At 49.6% G+C, this 17843-nt stretch overlaps 1 protein-coding gene and 1 non-coding gene across 7 annotated transcripts in view; one reads left to right on the top strand and one right to left on the bottom strand.

Moving 5' to 3' along the window:
* The window catches only part of TSEN2 (tRNA splicing endonuclease subunit 2), a 57562-nt gene that overhangs the window by 17454 nt on the left and 22265 nt on the right, over positions 1–17843 (top strand). For all 6 annotated transcript variants that reach the window (XR_002309670.2, XM_020872496.2, XM_070463345.1 and 3 more), the window contains 2 exons: positions 7938–7988; positions 10260–10398. Coding sequence is in view for 5 of the 6 variants with exons in the window: in XM_020872496.2 (XP_020728155.2) it covers positions 7938–7988; positions 10260–10398 (190 nt within the window). In the remaining variant the exon portion in view is untranslated. The remainder of the gene's footprint in view (positions 1–7937; positions 7989–10259; positions 10399–17843) is intronic.
* TRNAG-GCC (transfer RNA glycine (anticodon GCC)) lies at positions 488–560 on the bottom strand. The gene has a single exon. It is a non-coding gene; the product is annotated as a tRNA-Gly (tRNA).

Raw genomic sequence — 17843 nt, 5'->3', positions numbered from 1 at the left:
TATGTGTGTGTGTGTGTGTGTGTGTGCTGTGAATTGGCGGTCATGTCCGACTCTTTGCAGCCCCATGAACTGTAGCTCGCCCGGCACCTCTGTCCGTGGGATTCTTCAGGCAAGAGTACTGGAGTGGGTTGCCATGCCCTCCTCCAGGGGATCTTCCTGACCCAGGGATCAAACCCAGGTCTTCCGCGTTGCAGACGACCTGTGGGTTCTGTAGTGTCTGAGCCACCAGGGAAGGCCATGTATATGCATGCACGCACACGCACGCACACGCACACACCTGTATGATTGTTTATTTGGCGCTGCTGGGTCTTCGCTGCTGCACGGGCTTTTCTCTAGCTGAGGTGAGCAGGGACCCCTCTCTAGTGTGGTGCACAGGCTTCCCTTTACAGCAGCTGCTTTTTTCGTGGAGAGCGGGCTCTCGAGCATTCAGGCTCCTGGGCTCAGTAGCTGGGGCACACAGACTTAGTTCCTCCGAGGCATGTGGGATCTTCCTGGACTGGGGATTGAACCCATGTCTCCTGCATTGGCAGGCAGATGCTTTACCACTGAGCCACCAGGGAAGCCCCCTGTGCATTGGTTTTTAGCATATTCCTGGAGCTTCACCAGCTTTTTGTAGACTGTGATGCGTGCTCCGGGTCATGTCGTGACAGCTGATTGTGTGAATAGATTCTAGGTGTTTCCTTCTGCAGAATTACTAACGTGTCCCCTTTATGGAAGCCTCAAAAGTGGGTGCAGGTGGGTTTCTAAACCTGCCTCCTGTTTTCTCTCTGGGGTTCCTCTATCCCGTGTTCACACAGCCTTGAGCGCCTCCTTTTTTGCTTCTGTCTGTACTGCTCCCGGGTTTGAAGGCAGCGCCCCTCCTCCGTCTCGTGTCTGTGGCTCTGCCCTTCTCCGGGGGCGCCCCTGCCTGTCTGGACGACCCCCGCGGCATCTGGCTCAGGTCTGGGCATCTCTGTGGGTCTCAGCTGCACTCATTGAGCTCATCCACGCTGGTCATTCCCCAGATGTGCTCACAGAGACGCGATGCGTCTCCCGCTGGCCCGTGCCTCCCTCCGCAGTGAGGCCAGCGGGGCACAGAGGAGCTCGCAGGCAGGAAAGGACGTCAGGATTTATTCACTTCATCTACTCCTTCTACACACGAGACAGCCGAGCCCGCTGTCAAATCCAGCGGTCACTAGCTGCGTGTGACTAGATAAACTCATTAAAATGGAGCAAAATTAAAACCCCTGTCCTTGGTTGTGCCCGCCGCATTTCAGACGCTTAGCAGGCATGCGTGGCGACTCTGTTGGGTCGTGCTGGGAACACCAGTCTCTAGTTGCTTGACCTCTCTGAGCCTCGGGTTTCTGCACTGTGATGTGAGGGTCGTGTAACACCTCGTCTGTTAGGTGGTCTGGAATCAGTAGTGCATGTGATGGCCTCAGCGAAGCGTGCATTGAGTCGCAGGTGCTCGGGGAGTATGGTGCCCGCTGTTGCTGTCATCGCCATCGTTATGGGCACTTGTGCAAGCTCATTAGTGGCTGGTTGGAATTCTTTCCTTTGCAATTAATGTTAAGCAAAATTATTCACCGGGTGCTTTCTGTGTCCAGGCCCTGGGCTGAGTATCAACAGTCCAGAGGTAAGCAGAACGTGGCTCAGGTCCTCAGACAGACGGGACTGTGGTCTGGCGTGACGGGCGCAGTGTGGGCAGTGGGCTGCAGCTGTGCCCTGCCCTCGTCCCAGTGCCTGACGTCTGTGAGGTGCTCGGTAATGATTTATCAGGGGACGTGCACGGGGTCTGGGCTCGGCCCAGAAACTGGTGGGGCCTGAAGGGACAGACGCGTGTCAGGAACCCGAGGCTCTGCTCCAGCCCACTGACCTGCTGATGCTTCTCACTGACTGTCTTGCTCCCGCTTCCCAAACACCTGCTGAAGAAATGCTGGAGTGACAGGAGACTAGGGGGTTCTCATTCCTGCAAGCTGCTTGGTCCCTCAGAAATTCCAGAGACATGTTGGGGTTCTCATTCCTGCAAGCTGCTTGGTCCCTCAGGAATTCCAGAGACATGTTGGGGTTCTCATTCCTGCAAGCTGTTTGGTCCCTCAGAAATTCCAGAGACATGTTGGGGTTCTCATTCCTGCAAGCTGCTTGGTCCCTGAGAAATTCCAGAGACATGTTGGCAGAAGTCTGCAGGCTGCTACCTGTTAAACCCAGCCCCGCTTCCCAGCTCCATTTTGGCCGATTTCCTTGGCTGCATCATCCCTGTTTATCAGCACCACCCGTGCCGTTTTCCATGTTTCCATAAATGTCCACGAGGAACGTGGGCAGCCCTGCTGTGGTGATTCAAAGTGGCCCTTAGGGTGTGAGAATGGTATCACTGAGCTGGCATAGACATCTGTCTTGGAGAGCTGTTTTTCATCTTAACACTTTAGGCCCTGACCAGACCTAGTGATACGGCGTTAAAGCCATCATTAGGCTCATCCATCCATCATGGTGGTTGGTTTAGTTGCTAAGTCGTGTCCGACTCTTGCAACCCGGTGGGCTGTAACCCGTCAGGCTCCTCTCTCCCTGGAATTCTCCAGGCAAGAATACTGGAGTGGGTTGCTATTTCCTTCTCCAGGAGATCTTCCTGACCCAGGGATTGAACCCGGGTCTCCTGCATTGCAGGTGGATTCTTTACTGACTGAGCTACCAGGGAAACCCATTATCCATCGTTATTAGTACTCCCAAAGTAAAGACTTACTGTGACATTTCAAGGAACAAAGTCAACATTCCCCGCAGACCTCCCTGGACTTGTTGTTCTTTACCCGCCTAGTTGTGTCCAGTTCTTTGCGACCCGTGGACTGTAACCTGCCAGGCTTCCCTGTCCTTTACTATCAACTGGAGTTTGCTCAAATTTATATCCATTGAGTCTGTTATGCTATCTTAACTATCTCATCCTCTGTTGCCCCCTTCTCTTCCTACCTTCAATCTGTTCCAGCATCAGGGTCTTTTCCAATGAGTCGGCTCTTCATTGGTGGCCAAAGTGTTGGAGCTTCAGCATCAGTCCTTTCAATGAATATTCAGGGTTGATTTCCTTTAGGATTGATTGATTTGATCTCCTTGCAGTCCAAGGGACTCTCAAGAGTCTTCTCTAGCACCACAATTGGAAAGCATCAATTCTTTGGCACTCAACCTTTTTATGGTCCAACATGACTACTGGAAAGACCATAGCTTTGACTATACAGACCTTTGTTGGCAAAGTGATGTCTTTGCTCTTTAATACACTGTCTAGGATTGTCATAGCTTTCCTTCCAAAGAGCAAGCGTCTTTGATTTCATGGCTGCAGTCGCCATTCACTGTGATTTTGGAGCTCAAGAAAATGAAATCTGTCACTCTTTCCACTTTTCCTCCTCTGTTTGTATGAAGTGATGGGACCAGATAGCATGATCTGATTAGTTTCTTGAATGTTGTTTTAAGCCAGCTTTTTCACTCTCCTCTTTCACTCTCATCAAGAGGCTCTTTAGTTCCTCTTCACTTTCTGCCATTAGAGTGGTATCATCTGCATGTCTGAGGTTGTTGATATTTCTCCCAGTTATCTTGATTCCAGCTTGTGATTCACACAGTCCACCATTTCCCATGATGTACTCTGCATATGTTAAATTAGCAGGGTGACAATAGACAGCCTTGCCATACTTCTTTCCCAATTTGGAATCAGTCCATTGTTCCATGTTTGGTTCTAATCGTTGCTTCTTGACCTGCCTACAGGTTTCTTGGGAGGCAGATAAGGTGGTCTGGTATTACCATCTCTTTAACAGTTTTCCACAGTTTGTTGTGATTCACACAGTCAAAGGCTTTCACACAGTCCATGAAGCAGATGTTTTCTTAGAATTCCCTTCCTTTCTCTGTGATTCAGTGGATGTTGGCAATTTGATCCCTGGTTCTTCTGCCTTTTCTAAACCCAGCTTTTACATTTGGAAGTTCTTGGTTCACATACTGCTGAAGCCTGGCTTGAAGGATTTTGAGCAAAACCTTCTTAGCACATGAAAGGAGCACAATTATCCAATAGTTTGAACGTCCTTTGACAATGCCCTCCTTTGAGATTGGAATGAAAACTGACTTTTTTCCATTCCTATGGCCACTGCTGAGTTTTCCAACTTTGCTGGCATATGGAGTGCAGCACTTTCACAGCATCATCTTTTAGGATTTGAAATAGCTCAGCTGGAATTCCATCACCTCCACTAGCTTGTTTGTAGTAATGCTTCCTAAGGCCCACTTGACTTCACACTCCAGGATGTCTGGCTCTAGGTGAGTGACCACACCATTGTGGTTATCCAGGTCATTAAGACCTTTTTTGTATAGTTCTTCTGTGTATTCTTGCCATCCTCTTCTTAATCTCTTCTGCCTCTGTTAAATCCTTATCATTTCTCTCCTTTTTCCTGCCCATCTTTGCATGAAATGTTCCCTTGGTATCTCCAATTTTCTTGAAGAGATCTCTAGTCTTTCCCATTCTATTGTTTTCCTCTACTTCTTTGCATTGTTCATTGAAGAGGGCCTTCTTATCTCTCCTTGCTATTCTCTGGAACTCTGCATTCAGTTGGGAATATGTTTCCCTTTCTCCTTTGCTTTTTGCTTCACCTCTTTCTCAGCTATTTGTAAAACCTCCTCAGACAACCACTTTGCCTTCTTGCATTTCTTTTTCTTTGGGATGGTTTTGGTCACTGCCTCCTGTACAATGTTATGAACCTCTGTCCATAGTTCTTCAGGCACTCTGTCTACCAGATCTAATCCCTTGAATCTATTCATCACCTCCACTGTATAATCATAAGGAATTTGATTTAGGTCATACCTGAATGGTCTAGTGGTTTTCCCTACTTTCTTCAATTTAAGCCTGAATTTTGCAATAAGGAGCTGATGATCTGAGCCACAGTCAGCTTCCAGTCTTGTTTTCACTGACTGTATAGAGCTTCTCCATCTTTGGCTGCAAAGAATATAATCAGTTTGATTTCGGTGTTGACCATCTAGTGATGTCCATGTGTAGAGTCTTCTCTTGTGCTGTTGGAAGAGGGTGTTTGCTATGACCAGTGTGTGTTCTCTTGGCAAAGCTCTTTTAACCTTTGCTCTGCTTCCTATCCAAGGCCAAACTTGCCTATTATTCCAGGTATCTCTTGACTTCCTGCTTTTGCATTCCAATTCCCCATGATGAAAAGGACATCTTTTTTTGTGTGTAAGTTCTAGAGAGTCTTTTAGGTCTTCATAGAACCACTCAGCTTCTTCAGTATTAGTGGTTGGGGCATAGACTTGGATTATACTGTAATGTTGAATGGTTTGCCTTGGAAATGAACCACGATCATTCTGTCGTTTTTGAGATTGCACCCAAGTACTGCATTTCAGACTCTTTGGTTGAGTAAGAGCTCCTCCATTTCTTCTAGGGGATTCTTGCCCACAGTAGTACATAGTATAGTCCTCTGAACTAAATTTGCCCTTTCCCGTCCGTTTTAGTTCACTGATTCCTAAGATGTTGATGTTCACTCTTCCCATCTCCTGCTTGACCAGGTCTGATTTACTTGATTCACAGGCCTAACATTCCAGGCTCCTGTGAAGCTTGTTCCTTACAGCGTGGCAGTTGACTTTGACCACCAGACACGTCCACAGCGAAGCACCGCTTCCGCTTTGGCTCAGCCTCTTCGGTCCTTCTGGAGCTGTTAGTAATTGCCCTCCGCTCTTCCCCAGTAGTATGTTGGATGCCTTCTGACCTGGGGGGTTCATCTTTCAGTGTTGTATCTTTCCGCTTTTTCATACTGATGATGTTCATGGGGTTCTCACCACAAGAATACTAGAGTGGTTTGCCATTCCCTTCTGCGGTGGACTGCATTTTGTCAGAACTCTCCACTGTGACCCTTCCGTCCTGGGGGACCCTGCTCAGCATGGCTTGTGACTTGATCAAGGTATGCAAGCCCCTTCAACACTGATGACTTAGTTCTCAAGAGTGCCAACCCCACTGGAACAAGATCCTCCCCATCTGTGAAAAGTCGATCAGAATGGGGATTGTTTAAACAGGTTCCCTGAGGAACACCTATCTGAGGAGTGACCTTTGACTCCTTGACCTTTGAGCAGCAGTTACAGAGGCCAAGGCAGGACCCAGCTCCGTGCGTTAGAAGAGGCGTGAGGCACCTGCTGGGAAGAGTCGCAGGGCTGGAGGCAGTGAAGGCAGGTGGGCGGCCAGGCTCCTGGGAGCCGGGGTCTTCCCACGTTGGGAACGTGGCTTGGGCTGCCCGGAGAAGAGGCTGTGGGGCCAGGACGCGGGGCCTTTGCAGAAGTGCAGGCAGCAGGAGAGCACTGGTCCTCAGACGAGGTCGGGCGCGTCCAGGGTGGCACGGCCCCAGACCCGCTGGTCTTCAGAGCAGCTCTCCGTGTGGATCAGGGTGGGACTGAAGTAGTCATCAAACCACTTTTCTCTTAAAAACAGTTGAGGGACCCCGAGGAGCATCTTACGTGGATTATATATCTGTTGATGTTTATCAAATTATATATTTAAATGAAAATTTAATTATGTGTTTGTTAACTTATTTTACATGATAATAAACCCACTGAAATAATATTTTTGAAAAATAACTATATTCTTTCAAAGCAAAACAAACCGAGTGAGAAGAATAGCATGGTTTTTTTGTTTTTGCAAAGACTGTAAGGTCTGGTTGAAGAGAAGCGCCCTGGATTCTCACGTCTGCTGCTGCATTCAGCCTCTTGTGGTATCACATATGTCAGAGCCTCTGGGAGAATGAGCCTTAATCTCAGGAAATGGTTTTGACCTTGTGGCTCCCCTTCAAGGGTCTTGGGGACCCTAGGATCTCCCGACTGGCCACACCTTGAGGACCACTGCTGTAAAGAGAAATGTCATCAGGTGGCCAGGAGAGGGTGGCAGTGGGGTGGATTGGGGCGATTTCTGAGGGTCGGGAAGGTGTTTCCTTAGCCGAGCCTTGTCTCTCCTTGAAAGCCCTGCACCTTCACAGCTGTGGTCTTGCGTTCTAAACATTGGGCAGGGAGGACGGCAGCCGGAGGGCTTGGGGGTCCCTCCAGGGTACCTGTCGTTTGATCATCCGTCAGCACCAAGGACAGCAGCCTGAGGGGAGGGGGGGGGCTGCCTTTCTGCTGTCGCCTGCACCAGAGGGCCGTCGACAGGGGACCTGTCGTTTGATCAGGAGCCTCATCTTCCATCCTCAAGTTTAGAAAGAAAGTAGCATGTAGAGCCACTGTTTAGTCACCGTCTACTGCAGACCAGCCTCACCCAAGCCCTTCAGGTGTAAACTCAGATCCTAGCCCCCTTCTACAGACAGAGCAAATACAGGGCCTGCTTCCTCGTGTCAGTGCTGCGCATCCTTTTGTTTTTGTCAGAAGGTTATTTTTATTTCCACATCAGAGTGATCTTACGCAACTGAGCCTGACATTCCGTTTCCCCTTGTATCCCCCTGTGAGGGAGGCATGGTGCCATATGATGAAATTAATGGAAAGATGCGGTTTACTTGTTAGGAAATCACTTTCCAGCAAGTGACCAAGAAACTCATTTGATTATGAGCCAACCCAAGTCTGCGTTGCTCATTTTCCACAAATTTCTTCGTTTTTCCTTCTACAATTTTTTTTTCCAGTTATTTTACAGAGGAAAATCCAGTGAGCCAAAGTTTCTACTGTTATTGCTCTTTATGTCATTTTTCAGTTTAACTCTGTGGTTTTTTAAAAGAGAAAACATATGGAAAATTTCATAAAAGTGTTTTTGTTTGTTTTTTTTCACTGATTCTAAACTATTCTGTGACATACCTGTTTTACCCCTTGAAATTTGAATGAACCATTTATGTTTAAAAGTACGTGACCAATTGGATGGTGCAAAAGACATTCATTGATATTTAAGGCAAAAAGAAATCAATCTGTGAAATAGTTTGTCGAGAACAAGGAACAGTTTCTGATGAGCATTTTCCTTGTCCTGTTTTTAGGCCTTCTTCCTGGTCTATGCTCTGGGATGTCTGAGTATTTACTATGAAAAGGTAAGGTGTTTTATTCACACAGTCCACTTAAAATTCCCTGATATCAAAAGCACATTGAAATACTTTTCATATTGCTTTACTCCAAGTGTATCTACTTTCACTGGATGAAATTGGATTTAATTTTTTTTTCTCTAAGTTTAATCTTTGGATCCTGAATTGAGACTCTTCAGGCAGAAAAGCCAACTTTGACCCTTTGAGACTAAATTTCATTCCCAGCTCCTAGGAGAAGAGCAGTGTCTTTATCTGATGATCAGGAAATCTGTAAGAATAGTACTGAAAATTAACAGCAGAAATGAAAGCCACTTGTGTTTAGCACCCGATTCAGTGAAGGTTGTGAGTCCAGTACCTTACATGCGGTACTTCTGGGCCTTACCTCCACGCATGAAGAGTTTTACAGATGAGGTAACTGAGGCTCAGGAAACAAGCCACTTGCGCAGGTCACGCAGCTGGTCTCATTGGAGTTGGCATTTGAACTGATGCCAGGGCGGCTCCGAAGCCCACAGGTTTGTGCTGTAGCCTGCTGCCCGTGGAAGATTGTTAATCCCGTTTCCGGTGAAGGAGCTGGGGGCAGTGGGAGTCGAGAGTTCACCGCACACGTCTGTACTTTCTGAATTTTGGACCTTGTGAATACAATACCTCTTCAAAAAAACTCAAGTTAAAATCAAGGTGAAAAAGGTAAGCAGAACATCAGACGGGAGAAGTGAGTGAAGTGAAGTTGCTCAGTCGTGTCCAACTCTTTGTGACCCCATGGACTGTAGCCTACCAGGCTCCTCCATCCATGGGGTTTTCCAGGCAAGAATACTGGAGTGGGTTGCCATTTCCTTCTCCAGGGGATCTTCCCAATCCAGGGATTGAACCCGGGTCTCCCGCATTGTAGGCAGACCCTCAACCATCTGAGCCACTGGGGAAGCCGGGAGAACATGTATTTTATTCTGTCTTTGGGAGCACATGTCTTATCACTCAGCAGATTCTAACTCCATAAATCTTTTTCGCAAGTGCTCCCGTGGTTTGGGAACGGGTGTATGGCTGGTGGGTGACTCACTTTCTCAGGTGGCAGCCCTTCTCCGCCTGCCCTGCATCCTCCCCTGGGCCGTCGCCAACACTCTTCAGGACGTGCCGGCTGCCCTGTAGCATCCTCAGCCTCTGAAACGTGGCAGGCTGTCCAAATCGGAGTCCAGCCTTCTCTACCAGACTCTTGCTTGTTTTGTGGGGGGATGGATTTGAAGACCATGCACATACAGAGTTTCCACCGTAGGAACAACTATTTTGGGTTTTTTATTTGTTTAAGAAGAAAGCAAGCCCCAACTCTAGCTCATATTTATGGTGTTAAGATCTTAGGTCGAGACAAACTGAGCAAGTCTTATTTAGTGACTGAACCGTAAACCAACTAAAGATCGGCTCCTTTTACTCAGGGCTGAAATGAAGCAGGAAACTTTCCAAACTTCCCTGGTACTGCATGTGGTGTTTTTGAATTGACACATGAGAATGTTATCCGAGCCATGGTGTCTTCAAGTCCAACCTTAGAAACAAGCAGTTGGATTATTAATTTGTGCTATGGGATTAATTACTTAGTTTCAGAGACTAAATGGAGTATCTTCTTTTAAGGCTTTTACAGAATGAACTTTGCATTTCTGAACGGGGCCCACCATGCCGTAGCTACGCATCAGGGTCTGTGCATGCTGGAACATGCGCCCGGGCCACCCCCGTTGCTCCGCCTGGGCCGTTCTCCCCCACCGCCCTGCCCACTGCCCTCCCTGCCCTCGCGTGGCTGCTCCGTCTCCAGGGTGGCTGTCCCGGGGGCCTTGCCCAGATCTCTGTGGCCGTGCCGTCCAGTAGAAATACGACGGGAGCCTCACACCAGAGCCGCATGCATAACTTTTAATTTTCTAATAGCCACATTGAAAACGTTTTTATTATTTTTAGTCAGCTGAAATTGATTGACAGAGTTTATTTAACCAAACATATTTAAAACTACTGAGGTAGTCTTAACCCAACATATTTAAAACTGCTTCTCTTTTGCGTACGAAGTTTGCGTTCTCTTTTGCGTACGAAGTCTTTGAAACTCAGTGTGTGTTCTACGCTGGCAGCACGTCGCAGGCGAGTGGCTGGCGGCCGCCACACTGGACGTCTCGGGCCTGTATCTTCCGGCTAAAACCCTTCATCGTAGGCACCGTGTTCAGCTCACATTTGGTAGAGGTGGTGTTGATTCACTGGCGAGGTGCCGGGTGGGTACACACATAGTAATGCCTGGTCTTCCCCCCCCAACCATAGGAGCCTTTAACGATCATGAAGCTCTGGAACGCTTTCACCACCGTGCAGCCCACGTTCAGGACGACCTACATGGCATACCATCACTTCCGCAGCAAGGGCTGGGTGCCCAAGCCTGGACTTAAGTACGGAACAGATTTGCGTAAGTGATTTCTTGGCCTCGCAGGCGTGCGAGCCAGGCTTAGGGTCGGGGTCAGATCCTGGGGTGAGCATCAAGTCGGTTGTGTGTGCTGTTGCTGTTTTTTCCTGAGATACTGTCCTCCTCCTAGCTTAGATAAGAATGTTTGGATGAGGGTGGAGGGTATGTTTTTTTCTCTTGTCTGCTCTGAGATCTTGAAAGAGAGTTCACAGCCCCCCCCACCCCCACATTGTGATCTTGTGATGAAGGGAGGTCCCATGTCTTCTGGGAGAGTTTCATTTGGCAAATTATGTGCAGTTACCATTAATGATCACGGTGTACCTGTGATGATAGTGACAGCGATCATTTGTTGAGCCCTCACTGAGTGCCAGGCGTTCGACATTCATGACCTCATTTAATCATAACACAGTTCTACGAAACTGATGCTCTCGACCCTCATTTTTCTGATAAGGAGACTGCAGTTGTGAAAGAAAGGGTCACCTGCCCCTAAAAGTTCCCAGGGCGAGTGTCAGAGTGCTGCATTCAGCTGGAACCCAGGCTTTTAGGAACTTGCACACGGCGCCGCCTCCCTGCTCTTTTTAAAGGAAGGAGTTGGGACCCAGTGAGCACCCCGTTCACCGGAATATTGCTGAGGGTCTCGTGTGAGCCAGATCTTCTTAGGTGCCAGGAACACAAAGGTGAACATGACAGGTGAAGCTGTCTGGGTGGAGCTCCTTACATGCTGAGAGGGGGACAAACAAGCAGACGTACAGATATGCGCTGTAATTTCAGGGTACTGAGAAGAATAAAGTGAATAAAGGGACAGAGAGTAAAAGGAAGGTAGATGGTTAGGAGAAGACTGAAAAGATGTGCCCCAAACAGCAACAACTCAAGTGCGACCCCAGTGCGGGGACGGGTCCCCTGAGAGCGTGGGGAGGAACCTCTGGGGGCCAGAGTAACCCTTCGCAGAGGAGCAAAGGCCCCGAGGCAGGAACGAGCCCCGCAGGTCTCAGGGCGTCCAGAGCTCCAGGGTCCCTCCCCAGGCAGAGTCAGGCTGGGGGAGATCACAGCTCCCCCGGCACAGACTTGGGATGTTACTCTGCTTATTGGAAGTCTGAGGGGATCTCAAGCAAAGGAGTGACTTATATTTAACCACTCGATTCAATAGGACCCTTGTCTGCTTTACCGATAGATGGTGGGGGTGCGGTAGGACGAGGGGAGCAAAAAGTGGAAGCAGAGAGAGGCGTCAGGGAGGCTGGCCTGAGCAGCCTTGCAGATGGAGTGGATGTAGAGTGTGGCGGGGGAGAGGAACTCAGGGTCACGCCTAGATTCTTGGAGCTGTGTCTTGGACATAGTCAGTCAACTGGGGGCGAGGGGTGGGGGAAGATACTGCAAAGATGGATGATTCTGGAGCCCAGGAGAGCCTTGAGGTACACTCTTGCCGGGGAGTGGTTGCATCACTAGGCCTGGGCAAGTGGGCGAAGGCCCTTGGGATCCCCTACTGCAGGGGTCCCCAACCTCCAGTACCTAACACCTGATGGTCTGAGGTGGAGCCGATGTAATGATAATAGAAAGATGTAACGCACGTGAGTCGTTCCCAGACCCACCGGTCCTTGGAAAAACTGTCTTCCCTGAAACCAGCCCGCGGTGCCGAAACGTCTGGGGGCCGCTGCACTCCATCTCCACTGCTGCTCCCCTGAGAAGCCCCTGAAACCTTCCCGCATCTGCCCAGCGAGGGTGCTTCCTGGGCGCTCTTGAGAATTACATGTGAGGTTCAAACAAAAACGTCAGGGTGTTTGAGAGGACTCCTATGACGTCATGGCCCCCGAGGTCTTATGGGCTCTGTCACACACTGTCCCACGTATTTTTAAGCCTTTCCTTGTTAATGCACAAAGAAAGCCAGTTCAGTCCTTTAAATCCTTAAGTGCTCTAAAATCAGGTGTGCTTAACCTAGAATCATAAGATGATCTTCCAGGGGCACCAGCCCCCCCCCCCCCCGCCCCCAGAATTTTATTCAAAATTGCGTGTTTGTGAATGGGTGCATTTTTCTGCATCAAGAAAGGGCTGTGGTTGTTCAGTCTCTAAGTCTTGTCCGACTCTGCGATCCCACGGCCTGCATCATGCCAGGTTCCCCTGTCCTTCACTGTCCTGGAATCTGCTCAGATTCATGTCCCTTGAGTCACTGATGATGTCTAACCATCCCAACCTCTGCCACCCCCTTCTGCTTTCATTAAATTCTCAAAGTGGGTCAGCAATATATATAAAGCTTAAGGAGGGCCCACTCCCCTAAGATAAAGGCTCTTGTTGTTTCTTCCGGGCCTGGGTTTCAGGTACGGGTGTTCTAACTCTGGGTCACCACGTGAATGATCAAGATGACCTCGGGCTTAGCTTACTGAGTCTCCAGGTAACAGAGTCACCCACCGGTCATGGCACTTAAACGAGGTGAGCCTGAGGCCTGGTTGGCACTGGCTCCCACCTGCCCACCTCCTCCCCGGGGAAGAGCAGCCGCTCAGGCCGCATGCTTGGCAGGCCTCGGCCAGTGCGCTCCATGAATGGGTGGAACTTGAGCAGGATTTTCCAGCCGACGAGGCCACAGTGTCGCGCTCAGAGGCGGCGGGGGTGATGGAGAGAGCCCTTTGGGGCTTGCCTGTGTGACCTCAGGAAGGTTACTGCGCCTCTCTGAGCTTCTGGTCACTCATCATGTAACATGGATAACAGCATGTTTATAAAGCAACATCGTCTTTATAAAAAGTAAAAACAGAAAGTTGCAGGGGGGGCGGGACCTCTGTCCAGGGCAGTGTAAGCATACCTTACCGCATGTGTTTTCAGCACTCATTTCGTCTTTGTGGAGGGCGAGTAGAGAGAACTTGCCTCGTTTAAAAATAAACGGCCTCATAAAGATGGATGAAAGGGTGGACAGATGGACAGACTTTTCAAAAAGGAAGGAAATCCATCCGCTGCTGTTTCCCAGCCCCCCAGGCCTTTGCCCTGCTGATGGGGGGCATTTTATGCATTTGGAGGCGCTCGTGTGGTTACCGTGAGCCCAGGTCCCTGGCCCAGCAGTGCCGTGAAGGGCGTCTTGAGGCCAGCGTTCAGGAGCTGTGGGCCTGCGGTGAGGGGCGCAGCCCCCCCCCCCCGACCTTGGCCCCCGCCCCAGGCGCAGCCGCAGGGTGTGCCCGTGTCTAACACTGCCGTTTTCATTTGGAAGGCCGGCAGTGCAACCATATGGATGCTAGAGCTGCCAGCACAGGTCACACCCAGGACACGCTCCCTTCACAGTTGTTCCTGCTCAGAGAGGCGGTGGCTCACGACAGAGGGCCACCGTGAAACTCACGTCTTATCAGGGAGACTCTTCCCTGGACTAAGTCCTGTCAGTCCAGTCTCACTCCAGCAGCAGCATGTGGAACAGGCAACGCGATCTCAGGTCAGGCGCAGCTGCCCGGCCACTCGACTGTGAATGCCCACTGCCGACAGCCAGGCCAGGAACCACTTGGGAGCCCTTCCTTACGCACATCCCCATCCCCGCACCCCACCCCCCAAAGCCCCCTTGGCTGCCGGCTCCTGTGGCCACCATCAGCTTGCCTGTTGCCTTTCTTCTCCCATCTTATTTCATCTTCATGCTCCATGAGCTTGTGGCGCTCACCTCCTTCTACAGCCGAGCAAACAGGTTTCAGAGGGTCAGAGCAGTTACCAAGGGTCCCACAGCTGATTGTTGTCATTCAGTCACTCAGCCGTGTCCAGCTCTTTGCAACCCTGTGGACTGCAGCACGCCAGGCTTCCCTGTCCTTCACTGTCTCCCAGAGTTTGCTCACATTCATGTCCATTGAGTCAGTGATGCTATCCAACTGTCTCATCCTCTGTTGCCCCCTTCTCTTCCTGCCTTCAGTCTTTCCCAGCATCAGGGTCTTTTCTAATGAGTTGGCTCTTCACATCAGGTGGCCAAAGTATTGGAGCTTTTAGCATCAGTCTTTCAATGAATATTCAGGGTTGATTTCTTTTAGGATTGACTGGTTTGATCTCCTTGCAGTCCAAAAGACCAGAGTCTTCTCCGGAACCATAGTTCAAAAGCATCAATTCTTTGATGCTCGGCCTTCTTTAAGGTCTGACTCTTACATCCTTACATGCCTACTGCAAAAACCATAGCTTTGACTAGATGGACCTTTGTTAGCAAAGTGATGTCTCTGCTTTTTAGTATGCTGTCTAGCTTTTTTCCAAGGAGCAAACATCTTTTAATTTCATGGCTGTAGTCACTGTCTACAGTGATTTTTGGAACCCAGGAAAGTAAAATCTATCCCTGTTTCCACTTTTTCCGTTTCTCTTTGCCATGAGGTTATGGGACCAGATGCCTTGATCTTAGTTTTTTTAATGTTGAGTTTTAACCACAGTTGGTAAGTACAGAGTTTAGGGCTCTTTAGGTCTCAGCTCCATGTAGTTCCCACCATAACTAAGTAATGTTGCCAGCCAGAAAGCCAAAAACCAAGTCCAGGATTTATATTTTTGTCCTAGGCATGCAGTTGCTGGTGGCCTCAACCCAGAGTTCTAGTTACTCCTGAGCCTTCTTCCCACCCATTTCAGTTTTGGATTCACATTGACTGTTTGGTCGCGTGATTTCACAGCTCCCTGCAAATTAGAACTTTCAAATCGGACCGAAAAATGGGAGCCATCAGAAGCCAGCAGAGACAGGATGTCCAGAGCCCAGAGACCCATCACCTGTCGTGGAGAGCTGGCGGCTGGCTCTGCCCCGGGGAGAGGCATCAGGGCCCCCGTGCCCTTCGCCCAGCAGGGAGAAGCGCCTTCATCCCGTCTCATCTCCAGTCCTTTCCTAAGCAGCCCTCTTGGCTTGTTTTTCCTGCTGACTGTATGTTTTTGTTAACATCGTCCACATTTGTACATCTAACCCCTGTTAATTCATAAGTGGTTTTGGACACAGCTCCTGAGAAGATTCTCCTAGGTAATTATAACACCATGTAATACCTAAGAGAAATTGGAGTTATTCATCAACATCATCTAACCATTCAGTCCGTCTTTTCAGTTTCCCGCTCGTCCCTACTGTGTCTTTTGTAGCTGTTTTGGATCTGGTTTTTTGGTTTTTTTGACAGCCTCCACTCAAGGTTCATTTATCACAGGGAGCACTTATCTGTCTTATAGTGCTGGCCTATAAGTGCTGTCTTATCTGTCTCTGGCCTCTTAGGGAGGCCATGAGAAATGACCACAAACTCCGGCCCATAAAGCCGCAGAAGGTCAGAAGCCCCGGAGCCTCAAACCGCGCTGTGGGCGGGGCCACGCCCCCTCCGCCCCTCCCCTCGTCCAGGTTCTCGTGGCGCCAGGCGTTCCTTGGCTGAGGCTGTGTCGCTTCAGTCTCAGCAAAGTTCCTTCTTCCCCACACGATCACGTTCACGGGATTGGGATGCAGACGTGTCTTTGGGGGCCGCCATTCAACCAGGACTGCACTCGTCATCTAAGAGCCCCTCCACCTGTTGGCTTTCTGTGACGTCGACTCTTGGAAGTCCCGTAGGAGGTCCCACAGTCTGGGTAGGTCTGATCACTTCCTCGCGGTTGGGCTCAGGCTCACCAGTTTTCAGCCGGCGCGGGTGATGCGTGTCCTCAGGGGCCGCATCCAGGAGTGGGTGATGTCAGCTTGTCCTGGTGCTGGTGAAACCACTCGTTTGCTAAGTTGGTCGTTGTCAGACGTCTGCATCTTCCTTTTTGTAGTTCACAAGTGTTTGTAGAGTGAGACTGAGTATCTGGTACCCCGGTAGTTACCGTGGTTCCCTGAATTAATTGTTGCACTCGTCACCATTTCCACCAATTATTGCACTCCGCCATTCATTCCACACATCACGTCCTCTCTTCTGTCTGTTCCTTCAGACTTTATTTTTAAATACCCAGTATCCCTTAGACTTCTGAAGTTTTCATCTCTCTACTTGGAGGCATTTCTGTAAAACTCTCCCTTTTTCACTCTGGATGCACTGTTACCACGGTAATGACTGTTATCACAGGTAACTTCGAGTACCTCCACCTACATTATTTTCCCCGATTGCCATAAGGAGATTGGAACATGGGTGTCATCGTGTGGTCCCGGCACTGCTGAGCCTCGAACGGGGGCCTGACTGATTCTGTGTTCATGCTTCTAACCCTTGAGATGCCCCTCCATCGTAGTCAGGCATCCAAGGGGCCCAAAGCGGGGGTCAGAGTTTCTTTCGAGCTGTGTCATGTTCCACTTGAGTCTCATCTGTGAAGGGTGTGTGACTGATCAGAGATAACGGCATTTGAGAACTGGAGGAGATCTTAATTTCCCTTCATGTCTTCATTTTATGGTTCAGGGGACCGAGGCTCAGAGACGTTAATGATGTGTTTAGAGCCCCACAGCTGGGAGTGGCAGAGATTGGAATGAAGCAGAGCCCCAAATTCAGCCTCGTCCTAGTTGGGGGTCTCCTTCCGCTGCAGCATAGCCCAGAAGTTGAGAGATGGGTATTTAGATATTTACTTCAGTTTGGGCCCTTACCCAGTGAATTTGAGCTGACTTTCCAAATAATTTAAATACGATTTAAATAGGAATTCTATTCTTAAGAAGGAAGCCCAACCATGGGAAGTAGAAGTGAAGGGTTGCTGTATCATCGGTGGGGTCTTTCACCGGTTCTGACCTCTTGGTGCCAGAGCCAAAGGGAAACGTGATTAACTACAGGATCAGTGTGGCCCAGAAGGAAAAGTTCTACCAGTTCCTCAAGGAAGCAAAGCTTTTCTGCCTTGGTTTTCCCAAGAGCTCACATATATAACTGTGTTGTGAAAGTCACTCAGTTGTGTCCAACTCTTTGCGACCCCATGGACTATACAGTCCATGGAATTCTCTAGGCCAGAATACTGGAGTGGGTAGCCTTTCCCTTCTCCAGGGGATCTTCTTAACCCAGGGAATCGAACCCAGGGATGGAACCCAGGTCTCCAGCATTGCAGGCGGATTGTTTACTAGCTTAGCCTCCAGGGAAGTCCTAGGCACCAGGGAAGCACCTAACGGTGTTAGTTAAGGTAACGCCTGCAGCCCTGGTTGCATACAAACCACAAATTTCAGGGGCTTAGCGAACTCTTGAAGTTAATTCTGTTCTGTGAAATCCAAACCCAGTATTCGGATGGTGGTTGGACCAACTCCCAAAGGAGCTGCAGGAGCCTGGCTTCTCCATGTGGCCCCACGGGCTTCAGGCAGCTTCAGAAAGGGACAGGCACAGGGTTGGTGTCTGCGAGGGCTTCAGGGCCAGCCCGAAGGGCCCATGACGCCCAGTCACGCCCGGCTGGGTGCTCAGGAGGCTGAGACGGGTCTCTCACGTGCCTGGAGAAGGAGCAGATGGGTTTGGTGGGCAGATGGCTATGCTGTCTTGCTTGAATTTGGGTCTCATTTGTGGGGTGCAGGTGGGATGAGGGCGTTAGGGTCTCGACAACAGATTTGCTTTGCTAATTGCATTCTGTTCCAGGGGAAA

This window comes from Odocoileus virginianus, unplaced genomic scaffold (genome assembly GCF_023699985.2).
Source record: "Odocoileus virginianus isolate 20LAN1187 ecotype Illinois unplaced genomic scaffold, Ovbor_1.2 Unplaced_Contig_2, whole genome shotgun sequence".
Classification (NCBI taxonomy): domain Eukaryota; kingdom Metazoa; phylum Chordata; class Mammalia; order Artiodactyla; family Cervidae; genus Odocoileus; species Odocoileus virginianus.
The sequence above is the reverse complement of the archived record's forward strand: the minus strand, read 5'-3'. Positions and strand labels throughout refer to the sequence as shown.